The sequence below is a fragment of the Salminus brasiliensis genome, chromosome 1 (genome assembly GCF_030463535.1).
Source record: "Salminus brasiliensis chromosome 1, fSalBra1.hap2, whole genome shotgun sequence".
Lineage (NCBI taxonomy): Eukaryota > Metazoa > Chordata > Actinopteri > Characiformes > Bryconidae > Salminus > Salminus brasiliensis.
In genome coordinates, this window is record NC_132878.1 from 50,110,118 (window position 1) to 50,123,454 (window position 13,337).

The following is a 13,337-nucleotide window of genomic DNA, read 5'->3' on the forward strand; positions in this document are numbered from 1 at the left end:
CATAAGTATAAGATATAATACTAAGGAACCACTGTAGAGTAAACAGTAACAGAGTAGCCAGTGTGTAGTTTGTCAGTATAGTCACTTGCGTGCTGTTTACAGTACCACAGAAAAACACGTTTCACAGCAGATTTCTCAGTGAACTTCAGTCACTGTATGGATTTGTTCAGTTTCATTGATTGGAACTGATTAGATAAGCTATGAACTGGATGACAACTGTAAACACTTGTATTTATTTTAATAAATGTTTTCCATTCTGATAAAGTACTTTCGCAGAAGCCTGTAGCACAGTAATGTATATATAACGTAATTAAAACACAAAGTGCACAATAACTGCACAATACGTGTTCAATAACCCCAACAAAAAAGGGTTAAGTGTCGTCATGTGTTATACGCTTCATTCTGACTTACCCTGCACCCCAAAAGAACAACATTCTATCAACCCCTTAGACCCCTGCAGGGTTTCATGTCAAACAGACTGACAACTGATCCCATGTTCAAACAACTAATCATGTGAGCTCCTGCTTGACTGGAATAAAAACCTGCATATCGCTGCTGTCCAATGAAAAACATGTATCTCCATTTGTGTCTGTTTTTAGTTTTCTCCATGGTTTGAACCCTGTTGCTGTTCTGTATATTGTGTGAGTAATTCTGGATGAATAGATCATGAACAGAAATGCTCCAAATTACTTTACAGTATATTCCATTCAAAGTTAAGAACATTTTTGCCTTCTCCTGTAAAGTTACCATTAGGGAAGATACACACCAGCCCTTCATGGATGAGACTGGACTGTAAGGGTCTGTACGTAGGCCCACACTTTAGTTTTCCACTACATACTTTCTAACTTACTTACGTAATTACTACAACACATTTTTATACAAATTTCTTTGCAGTAAGTGAATCAATTATCCTTGTCACTAAAAATAAGATTTCAGATAAAATAGTAAGTAAAGCCTAAATGTTTTATTATATTATTAGTTGACATGGGAAAGATAAAGGTTTATTAACCTTAAATAGCAAGTTTAGACTTACAAAATAATATGTTTAGGCTTGAAGAGCAGTACTCTACAATAAAGACAGAACCGGCTTCATTTATAGTATATTTTTTTCTGTAAAGGCGTTTGATCGGTTCAAGTATGTTACTATTAAATCTCCATCCTAAATCCTTAGAAACAGCTTGTTTAAAGACACTGAATTGGTATCAGCTGCTAATCAAGATTTCAGTATCAGTGGTGGAAAAGAGAAAGCGGTATCAGGCCAGTCCTACTTAACAAAAACCTCAAAAAGCAGCCCCACATCCTTCTCGTTCTTACTCCACACACTGTCCTCCTTTACTCTTACTTCTCTATCTGCCGCTGCAGCGCCCTCCTCTCTCTCTCCGCCTGTTTCCTCAGCAGGGTCAGCTCTCTCTCCTGCGCCCGCCATTCCCACAGGGAGAAGGAGAAGAGTGAGTCGCGGTACAGCGGGCTGCTTTTAGACAGCATGCACCTCCACAGGGGAGCCATGGCTACCCGGCTCGTCTGCTGCCTGCCCGCACCACGTCCTCGTACCCGAGCTACACCCGGACTACCCCCATCCTCCTGCGCTGCTTGAGACACACACAGCAGCAGGTCTGGGGCCAAGGCGCTGGGCTCCGTTTTGCTGGCAGGTCAGCTGGAGTGTGTCGTGGTCATTAACTCGATAACTGGTGGAACAGGATTTGATGATTGACACTCTTAAACTGAGTCTTCTTTTACAATGAAGGTTCTGCTCTATGGTTCAACCTGGCTGTCAGCAGCGAGAGCCTCGAACACAGTACAGCGTCCTCAACTGTCCGTACATTGTCCTCTAGATCTGTTACAGAAGTAACGCACTGCTTTTAACTCATCTGGTTCGAGAATGTAGGAAGCCCCTGTGTAGATATTAGGATCCCCCTTCAGCAATCAAGCAAGCTCAAATCCCCAGATTACTCAGGACGGCTTCCCGTAAAGGCTGATCCGTTCCAGCTCCCTCATTCTGTGGCAATTCGGAGGCATAAAAAAGTAATGAAATCCAACCCTTTTATCCAGTGAGTGACAATCCATTCATGCCCGATTCTGTCGAGATCTAAATGGGATCAGTTCCTATTCCCACACCCAGGGTGAGATTCTTTTTCCAACATGAAGAGAAGACAGACGAGAAGAGAATGTAGCCCAAATATCCAGATTCGGCAGGATGGTGTCCATCTGTCAGGCGGATCGCCAGTGCACGAGATCAATCTTGATCAAAGCTCCCCTCCTGTGCCACGACTCCGTTGGGTCAGTATGGGATCAGTTGAGCGTTCTACTCACTGCCATCAACATGAACAGAAGACAGACTGAGAATGCTGCTGAATGTCACTAGTCAACTCTTATCCTTCCCCCTCACAGACCCTGCTTCCGGAAACTTCCGTTCTCCCGCAAGGAGGAAAAAGCTAACGAGGGCCACTTCCTAAAACACAACGTCCTTTCCCATCAGCTCCCAAACACAACGAACTCCTCGTGGCAGAGTGTGTGCGTTGCCATGTGTGGGCTAGTGTAGAACGGCGTAGAGTCCTTGCCCTAGGGCCGGTTTGTTCTCTGCGTGGAAACAGGATGCTTCAGTCAAAGGACAGAGAGACGGGCCGTTCAACTGGCTGAGCGGTCAAAGATAAAGACAAGCCTCGTGAAGCTCTTAGTACGACTCTCTTCAGGAAAGAAACGTAGAAGAGAGGTGAAACCTTGCTGATCCTTGGAGTAGTCACAGTCACGACCCTGGAGTGGTGGATAGTGAATAGTGAATAGTTAAAGACACACAAAGATACAGAAGACAAGTCCTGATCTTCTGGTCTCCTTCGACCTTGTTCCTGCCGCTCAGTTGTTCTCTTCTTCACTCGTTATCTTGTCACTTCTCTCTCCCTCCCCCCGCACCCCTCTCTCACTGTCGCTTTAGCTGCCTCTGACCTATTTCACTCACGAGGTTTAATAACCTAACCTGATTAGTGCCTAAGTCAACACCCCGTCCTATGTCCCAGCGTGACTGCTGCAGCGTTAGCCATGTGACCACTCCGTTCCATGGGCTAAATGTTCATGCAGGAGGGGGGGGGGACAAAAGCACAAATAAAAACCACATCAAACATCAAAACGATGCAAATCCCCCCAACCACCCCCCCAACCTTTCAGTCAATTACGCTAAATGAGTGTACTGGCACCAAAACACGGCTAAGTCCAGCTTCGCATCTGGTTAGCCATCTGTGCCATAGACCTTACTGTCTCTCTCTCTCTCTCTCTCTCCTAGCCTCTTTTTTTCTCTCTCTCTCTCATCATCTCTTATTTGGCATCTCTAATTACCCACAGAGCAAAGCCTGAACTTACTCTCACCCTGCTAGAGAACATCATCTAGGAGTAAAGTGGGGAGGTTTTCAGAGAAAGATTAAAACAGCAGAATCTTCACAATCTTCATCCTCAGCTTAACTCCAGCTTAGGACGCATGCAGAGACTCGGAACGATGACTCCAAGAAGATGAAGTGGCTCTGCGCCGCAAATTGAAGCTATTGGGCAGGTGTCAGATGCGTCGTGACAGAAGTGGCCCCTAATTGGTTTGTGTCAACCCCACATCCAGCATGAATAGAGAAGAGGTCTAAGTCCTGTTGAGAAGAGCTCAGAAGCAATGGTACTCCACGTGTATTCAGCAGGCTCAAGGGGCTCTTCCGTGCTCGTGCTCATGTCTAATGCCTCGTCCGACAATCCGCTGTGTTCCTGCTGAGCGAGGAAAGTTGATATATTTGTGGGCTAGAGCTGTGTGGAGCTGAAACAAGCTCTGTCCTTATGTCCACATTTCCAGGTCAGCTCCTCAACATAACAAGGCTCCCAGCCACCAGTATGCCAAGCCATCCCAGCTCCAGATGATGACGCAGAAGCACCCCAGGCAGTAGGTCTCGCACAAACACAGCGGATTGCACGCACAGAGCATGAGAGCCTCAGCTGCTGCTGAGATTTGGAGGAGATTAATGATTTCAGCCACGCAGCCAAAGACCATAGTCTGCTTAGAGGCAAAGCTGAGCACGGTCGCCCGTTCTGAGCCGACTAATCGGCCACAGCATTCTCGCTCAACCAAGATTCTGTCTGTCGACTAACTCTGCATTTATTAACCTTTTTGTTATATCCTAAATTCAGTAAATATGCTACTGGTCTAAGGCACTGTGACCAGATTTAACACACATTAGATTGCAATAAATATTTTCTTAAAACCTTATTTGGAACATTCATTGACCTTCAAGCTCAAAACGTAGGGAACTTTCCTTAAAATGGTCTTAAATAAACTCTGTACATCTTAAAATAAGAGATTCCTAGAAGTACTTCTTCATGAACATGAACATGAACAATTAATATCAACACCATTCCAACCCCAGTTTGGTTGGATTGTGCGTTTTAGTCTTGTATGCAACTTCTTGATTGGACATACGGCTTCTAAATGGCAGCACATTTTTGACAAAATTTCTTCTCTGAAATGAATGGATGTTACTTCGCAACATCCTAGCAACCCACATAACCTGTGACAACAATGGGATACCACAGCAAGTGTCTAGTAACCACCTACAGGTATTCAAACATTTTCCTCCCGAGGCTTCCCTGGCAGTTTTTTTTTGAGAACTTAAACCACCACAACTAAAACAAATGTATAAATATGCAAACTACTGCAGAATGGGTATACAAAAACCAACAGGTCAAATTACCCATTTGTTTAGACCTTTTATTTCAACTGGCTAACAAAATAAAATAAAAATCAGCTAACTACTTCACACCCAATCCAAACCAGAAGTAGTCTAAAATCCAGTCCAGTCTTTTAGCAAAAACTGCTTTTTCATCTAAGATGCAAATTAAATGGATTGTGCTCAGACGCAGATGCTTGTACATAAGCTATAAGCTGTTCAAAGATTTGATGATCTTAGAAATTCTTTAATGCTAAACAAAAAAAACAACTATTTTCAAGATTTTCTGGCTTTTTAAGATTTCATTTTTTGCAGTGGATGTGTGGTTGGAGATGGGGGTGAGTGGTCTACATGTCTGTCCAATTCAGGCATTTTGGTTGATGAAGATTTAGAGCACTAGCAGAAATCCTTTCATCATTAGGCCAGTTCCAGTTGTGCTGGGCAAACCCCACACTGAGCAGCAACCCTGACATCCATTCAGAGCCCATGCGGTGTGTGTTTACCTCGTGAACGCCATTCTGTCAGTTTATCTGAAGAATATGACTTTTGGCCTCCCTCTAGCATCTGTCTGTCACGTGTAAACACGCTCCCAGAGACACAGGCTGCCTTGTTCTGAATGAAAACACACACAAACACTGCAAGTCTTCACAGCTCGCTGCCCGCACGTCTCTGTGCTTTCACCCACTTACTGCTCCACACAGATGCATGATGGGGGAAAATAAGGGTCATCTCCCCCAGGGGCTGGCAGGCTGCTGTCAAAGCGACTAAAGAAGGTGGGTGGGGTCAGAAGGGCCGAACTAGCCAATGAAATGCCTTTTTGTGTACCGTATAGCTCTCCGTATAAGCCCTGGAACCACTGGTGACATTATGATATTAAATTGGCATTAGCTAAAATTGCTCAAGGCAAAGATACACAAAAATGCTTGCATTACAAAAGTAGGGTAATGTTGAACAGTAAGAAAGAAGAAAGAAGAAGAAAGAATAAACAAACAATATGCTAAAACGCTGGTCATATTACATTTGTGAAAGTGTGGACATTTCAAGATCATAGAAACAGTGATTTTCCATCTCCACAAACAAACTCACAACAGAAGCAAGTGGGCAGCTTCTGCATTCAATAAGTAAATGTCTAGATGAATCACACAATTTTTTTGAACTAAATGGAAGAGTGTGCCAATAAATGTAGGTGTAGCTGGAATCTGCACAGGGAGTTCAGCAGCTGCCCAACGGCTTGTATTACAAATGAGATTTTATGTGCAGGTTTAAAATGATTGAACATGTTGAAATGACTGTCTGTGGTAAATCGATACAAATGGGGGCAGCTAAAGATTATTCTGGAAATATTTTGGAACATATTGCCCTGTAGGATATTGACCCTGTCACGCAACAACTTTGCATCTTTATTTTTGCTGTTTAAGTAGTTAATAGCTGTTGTTCTTTACATTGTGTCAATTTCATAATAAACGAATAAGTAAAAATGCTCCAAAATGACTAATAATATATATATTATATATACTATATATATTATATATAATATTTTTTTACATTAAATTGCATTAAAATCAATGACATTTTTTCCTTTCACCTGTAAATTAGCCTATCATGCAAAATTAGGAGATTTTGCATGATAGTGTCGATAAGTTATTACTATAAGTGTAGTCCTATAAATCTCAACTAGGACTTAACTGTATGATGGAAAAAAGGTCCCCTTCAGTCTATAGTATTCTTTCCAAACCACCTATTGACCAGGCTATGCCTCACCATGAGTAAATCACTCTTATTGATCTGACATGCAATCCTCCCTATTGCATTGCAGTGTACATAGTGGGCATAGATTGAAAAACTGTTATACTCTTGCTGGATGACCAGACAGGTCGATTTGTATGCCTCAAAGCCTGGGTGATCTTTCCATCGAGCGTCAGCGCCCGTCATAACGAGCCATTACGCAAGCTTGAGCAAAGCAGTGCTGAACACGCAGTGCAGTCTGTCACTATGCCCAAAAACGGTCGAGACACCACCGAGACAGAGAGAGTGAGCTGACAAAGAGAGATGTTGCAGAACAAACCTGTACACAGTTATAACGGTTGGTCATTTGAGATGCATTTATATAATCTAGCAAGAGTTTACTCCAGGTTGTTATGAAGAAATCAAGAAAAGACATGTGTGAGAAAACAGGTGTGTGTGTGTGTGTGTGTGTGTGTGAATCTGACTGTGTTTATAATCAAAGGACTCACCGAATTGCAAGCAGTTCATGACCTGTCTTGTCTTCTGGGAGTTCAGAGTGATCTCCTGTGTTTACAAAATCCAGAAATACCTTCATCAGAGAAGGAATGTTGAAAACACAGAACCTACTAAAGCTATAGGATGTGGTATTATCCACTGTTCCCATTGCCAGACCGTACACTGTGTGCAGAATTATTAGGCAAATGAGTATTTTGATCAGATCATCCTTTTTATACATGTTGTCCTACTCCAAGCTCTATAGGCTTGAAAGCCAACTACCAATCAAGTAAATCAGGTGATGTGCATCTCTGTAATGAGAAGGGGTGTGGTCTAATGACATCAACACCCTATATAAGGTGTGCTTAATTATTAGGCAACTTCCTTTCCTTTGGCAAAATGGGTCAGAAGAGAGATTTGACAGACTCTGAAAAGTCAAAAATTGTGAGAGGTCTTGCAGAGGGATGCAGCAGTCTTAAAAATTGCCAAACTTTTAGTCCCTCATAAAATGTGAGCTCTACAGGGAGGGATCAACTGTTTACACCTCTCTGAACAGTCTCTGGGAGGCTGTGGTGTCTGCTGCACGCAACGTTGATCGTAAACAGATCAAGCAACTGACAGAATCTATGGATGGAAGACTTGAGTGTCACTGTAAAAAAAGGTGGCTATATTGGTCACTGATTTGGTTTTGTTTTTGTTTTTGAATGTCAGAAATGTTTATTTCTAAATTTTGTGTTATATTGGTTTACCTGGTGAAAATAAACAAGTGAGATGGGTATATATTTGTTTTTATTAAGTTGCCTAATAATTCTGCACAGTAATAGTTACCTGCACAAACAGATCCTCCTAAGATAGCCAAATCTAAAAAAACCCTCTCCAACATCCAAAAATATTAAGCTTTGATATTTATGAGTCTTTTGGGTTGATTGAGAACATAGTTGTTGTTCAATAATAAAAAGAATCCTCTCAAATACAACTTGTCTAATAATTCTGCACACACTGTATCAGTGCCTTATCAGTGGGAGTTCCGCCAATGCTGTTAAACTCATGGGTTTTTAATATTTGCTGATCAACCAAACAATGTAAGTGTGTTTACTTACGGCTGCTGATCTTGGCTGCCACTCTCTGGGCCAGTGAGGAGCTCTGAGCCAGTTGATCTCTGAAGCTCTGGCCCATGTAGTAGTCGATGTCATTGGCCCGCAGAAGCTCCTCGAAGGCCTTGGTGGTGTCCCCCAGGTGCTGGTTCAAGATGTGGCACACACCTCGGCCCTCTCGCATACGCTGCCGCAGGTGAGACAGCTCCCGAGCCTGAGCTTGAATCAGTGCGTCAAACTTACTGCAATACAGAGACAGAGATTTTAGGAGCCCATTACATTCGAAAACCTACGCCTAGTGCGTTTGTTTATCTCTGTTCTACTGTCTGGTTCTTTTACACCGCAAATGACAAATTCCTCCTTCAGCTAACAATAGTTGGAGGGTCAGTGGATTTTGAATTATTCAGACAGCTAATATGCATAGAATCCCTGGCCAGGGATAGCATGGTCATACAACAATCCTGCTTGCAGAGTGGACATCTACACCCTTCCTCCATTTAACCACAGCTGACATGACCCTAAATTACTAACACCCAATGGCTTTACCGGGGCAACTCCAGGGCTACAATATGTCAGCTCTGGGTCTGTCAAACCAGCCAGTAAATTGTGCCTGAAAGGGATTATTCTATCCTCTTAGTCTGTGTGGCTATAAAGAGATATTATTTGGGTGAATGTTGTGTAAATAAAAGTGATTACCCATAAAGTGGACTTGCTTTAAGGTGAAATGATGGAATGGGAGGTTTGTTATGCAGTAATCTGAGGAAAGTTTGAGACTTTTTATGCTGCATCTGCCTTACAATTACACTGGTGTACAATTACACTCAATAGCTCAGCTTCATAATATACTAGACAGTTCCTCCATAACCTTCCTTTAAAACAAAACGACTAGCTGACACTATTTTACCCCCTCTGTAACATCTTCTGATTTTTCCATTACATCATCTTGTACTAGCAGGCAGGATGAGATCACATACAGACACTAGACAAAAGCATTTTCTGCAGAAAAGCCATTCCCAGGTGGCTGATAGTTTAATAGTGTGCCTCAATCTGGTTGCTAATCCCTAATATTATGTTTCACCTCCCCCCCTCCACCACTACGACTTAACTCGCCCTGATATGGCATGGTACATTATAATTGCATTATAATTACTGATTTACACTGACTTCAACAAAGTTCTAGAGCAATGGTTCCCAACCCTAGAGGACCCCCTGCCCTGCAAATTTTACAGGTACTCAGACATTTAACTGAGGAAAAGCTTGTTAACTGATCAGGTGGGTTGGGAGCAGAGCAAACATTAAGATGTGCAGGGCAGGAGATCCTCCAGGACCAGTATTTGAAAACACTGGTCTGAAGGGGAACACCATCTCATCATCTCTTAACCTTTCCCTTCTGGATTTTATAATAGTCATGGTGTGTCATACCTACCAGCGATTACACAATCCAGGATTTCATTCAAATTCTGCATGACAACAAATAGGCTAAAGTCTTTAACTGTGCAAAAGTAAGGTGGAACTTCAGGAAAGCCGTAGACTTATATTTACAAAGTATGAATATACTAAGTGCATTTTTGCCCATACACTGCAATCCACATATCGTCTGCTACTCACCCAGGCCAGGTACTGCTTTTGGTTTCCTCCGTGTGACTTTTGCCCTTCCTCAGCTGCTCCTCTAGAGAAGACACACGAGCTACCAGCTCCTGCAGCTCCACGTCAGGTCTTGGCCGGCGGGGCAGTGATCCGCAGCCGTCTGATGACTGCCAGCCTTCGTCCTCCTCTGCCCCACTCTCCAAACCCCAGTTGACTTTACGGGGCGTGGAGACGGGCGTGGTATCCCGGGTGCGAGTCTGCAGGCTGCGCACCTGCGCCTGTGAGCGGGACAGCTGCGCCCGCAGATCCTCCACCAGCTGCTGCAGGAACACCACATCACCTTGTGTTCGACCCGCAGGGGCTGCTCCGGACCACCACTGGGAGGCACCGTCCCGGCAAGACAGGGAGGTGCACAGCTCCAGATCATCAAATTCTGAAAGCAGACAAATGGCTTAGATCTACTTTCAGAAATGTTATTATTATTAAACCAAATAAGGTTTAGAGTGATCATATGCAGACATAGTGTAATGTTTTAGGGGTTCTTTGATGCCCCCTAGTGGTTATACACATCCATGAACGCTTTTCCTACTAACATTGACTGAGTCTTTGATGCCCCCTAATGGCAACACATAACAATGACAGCTCAATAAAACCCAGTAAATCTGGTATGGAGATAGGAGCTGACCTGGACTGCTGGTGTCGTCCCTCTCTGCTTCATTCTCACTGCGGCCACACGTCTCGTAGCCCAAATCCTGCAGGTCTACCTGTACCTGCTTACTGACCTGCTTCACAGACGTCTCAGCTGAGGGAAGAACAGCATAACTTCATAATACAGACTATACACTATGACTAACGACTGTGAGTAGTATTTAAAATTAATACAGGGCTGGTTTTACGCTGGACAGGACTGGACACTTAATCCTAGACTGCACAGCAATCTGTTCGGAGATTCTCCAAAGAAAACTGAAACTAGGCCTGGTAAGTATAGAAGTATGTAAGCACTTACTGAGCAGTTCTCTGTAGTCTTTAAGCTGCTCAGCCTGGGCCTGCACGGTAGCCTCCGACACCATCAGCCTCTCCTGTAGCTCTCGGCTCTCCTGCTGCACCTGCTCCAGCTCTGACTTCAGGTGCACTGTACACTCTCTCAGGCCAGCTTCTTCTTTATGTGCTCCCTCTACCTGCACACACAAGCACAAACAGGTTGTTTTTATTCAATAGCAGGATGCCTGTCTTGTAAAAACCTTGTATCTCCATTTTTGCTTTTTTGTTCTCCATTGATTTGCAGTTTTTGACCTAATCTGAATCTGACAGATACATGGATTAATAGATTTTTTAAATTATTACATGACATCAATGATACATAACTATTCTATAAGCCTAACCCTCGTCCTAACTTTTCTGTGAGCACCCCCTACCTGTGTGGAGTAGGACAGCAGTGATTGCAGGTCAAGGGAGAGTGGTCTGGAGCACGTCTTTTCACTCTTGCGAGGCTGGAGATGAGCGCCAGGGGTGAGGTGTTTTACTGTGGGTTTGGAGGAATCCTCCACAGGTTTCTTTTGAAGCACCCCTGATGCTCTGAGTCCACCTTCTTCTGACTCTGTCATTCTCACCAAGCCCCTGAGCTCCTCATTCTCAGATCGCAGGCTGAACAATGCTTTCCTATAGTAGAAAATCACACAATTTCAGCACTTTCTGAACAGAGAAAGTCAAGGGTATGTACAATCAGGCCACTTAGACTCAGTATGTGCTGATCGACATCTTGAATAGGAACTCATCAGCGGTTAAAGTTTCCAAGAGCTGGTTGGAAAGTGTGAGGTTCTTCTTATCCTTGACATAATCTCATAGTAAGTTGGTTGTGTAGATGCTTTAGGTAGAACATACACTGTGTCCTGTGGATGCATACCTCATCTGAGAGAAAGAGGAGAAGCCAGCTTTCTCCAGCTGAGCCTTAAGCTCCCACAGCTCCCGTTCCACTGCCCTCTTCTGCTCCACCAGTTGCTTCACCTCCGCCAGACCCTGACCCTCCACTTCTGCAGCATCCTGGGATAGTGGCCTTGCTGCATGGCCTCCATGCTGCTCACAGGCCTGAGAAGAGAGGACAGATGAGGATGGCTAGGTGAATGGAGGGGAGATGAAATTGCATCCATGTGGGACAAATATATATTGTAGAAAACGATATATTCCCATATTTAATATGCAGAATTAACCCTTAGAAGTCAGTCAGCAACTTTAGTTCTCACTTGCAGCTTCATGATATGCAGAAATTGTGTATTCTAAATGTTGCAATGGTTTAAAATTTGCATTGGTCAGTAGAAGAGATGCTTTATTATCATTTCAATTAGTTATGTTTGTGCCTAGATGACATTTGTTGACAGCTAGCCTTCACCCTCCCAGCACTGATAGTACTGTGTGATGAGGAATTCCTAGCTACTGGATGGGAATTGGAAATTACTCAGTTTTAGAGACAATTTGGATAAAAAAAATATAAATAATAATATTTAATTGATAACCCAAGTCTAACAGATATAATGAATCTAATGATTAAAGCAGATAGAATTTGCCTCTTAAAAGCATAAAATGAGATAAGATGACTGTGTGTGTGTGTGTGTGTGTGTGTCTGTGTGTGTGCAGCACATATCATACCTGCATAACTGCCAAAGACTGAGCAGTTAGTTTGGAGTTCTCCTCTTCCTCAGTGCTGTCTGCAAACTCACTGTTACAGTCGTCCTCATCCTCCTCATCTGACAGGGAGTCTGGAAAGACATCAGAGTGCCGTTAGCACAGACATACACATGCACACAGACACGACACTCCGATGGCATTTATCGCCATGGAGATGTGAAAACATGACCCAGCAGGGCATCTCCTCTTACTTCAGGGTTGAAGCGCACAGCACACACTGGGGGAGCCTTGTGCTCCCTTTCAGACAAAAAAAAAACATAAGCAACCAAAACCCAGGATAATGACAGACGTGGCTTCAGAGAGGTTTCCAGACAGACAGGAAGAGGGAGGGTAAACAGAGGCAAAATCTACAGTATTTCCTGCTCTTTCTTGCTATTTTGGTAAAAAGGCTGGTTATAAACCACTTTTGATAAGGTTGTGCCCAGCACATAGATACTGACTGTGAAAGGCCTGTTTACTGCACAACCAGAGCCGCTGTGGACTTAGATGAAGTGCTCTGAAGAGCCAGCATCAATCCGTGTGTTACTTCAGTCAACTGTTTAAAACTAGAGCTGCCAACTTTTACAATTTTCTTGGAGTGAGATTCAGGTTGGCTAAGTCCTGAATAAACCAGGGATAGGGTGCTGGTCCTAATTCCTTCAGATAGCTGGCATTTTACTTTCTGGGGCTTATTTTTCTTGCATATAATTTTTATTCTTGCATGTAATAAGTGTTGTAACAACTGTGTTTGTTAACATGTTTTAATCAGTAAAATCCTGAGGGGGAGGCAAGTGTTGTTTAAAATGGTCTCACGGCCAATGCGTCAGAGACCAGCAATGTTACAATTGTGCTTTGGCTTGTAGAACATTGCACGCCATCAGAGTAATAATGAATAGGCATCAGTGCAGTAAAAAGTAAGGGGAAGTTCCATCTTTTGAACCATTTGGAAGAACACAGATGGAAACTACACATGGTACTGCTGTTCTGGGAGGAGAGGTTTGGAAATGGCTAAGTGAACACATATGTGTCACACTTTCAACTAGTGGCTTTCTAAGCACATCAGTGCTTATTGACTATAAATACTAGG

General features: G+C 43.3%; 1 protein-coding gene across 4 annotated transcripts in view; it reads right to left on the reverse strand.

Annotated features, from left to right (window-relative positions):
- The window catches only part of pde4dip (phosphodiesterase 4D interacting protein), a 96,144-nt gene that overhangs the window by 13,386 nt on the left and 69,421 nt on the right, over positions 1–13,337 (reverse strand). For all 4 annotated transcript variants that reach the window (XM_072681605.1, XM_072681589.1, XM_072681580.1 and 1 more), the window contains 8 exons: positions 12,233–12,342; positions 11,493–11,674; positions 11,005–11,248; positions 10,596–10,767; positions 10,275–10,391; positions 9,611–10,022; positions 8,009–8,244; positions 6,923–6,977 (listed from right to left, as the gene is read on the reverse strand). In XM_072681605.1, the coding sequence (XP_072537706.1) occupies positions 6,923–6,977; positions 8,009–8,244; positions 9,611–10,022; positions 10,275–10,391; positions 10,596–10,767; positions 11,005–11,248; positions 11,493–11,674; positions 12,233–12,342 (1,528 nt within the window). The remainder of the gene's footprint in view (positions 1–6,922; positions 6,978–8,008; positions 8,245–9,610; positions 10,023–10,274; positions 10,392–10,595; positions 10,768–11,004; positions 11,249–11,492; positions 11,675–12,232; positions 12,343–13,337) is intronic.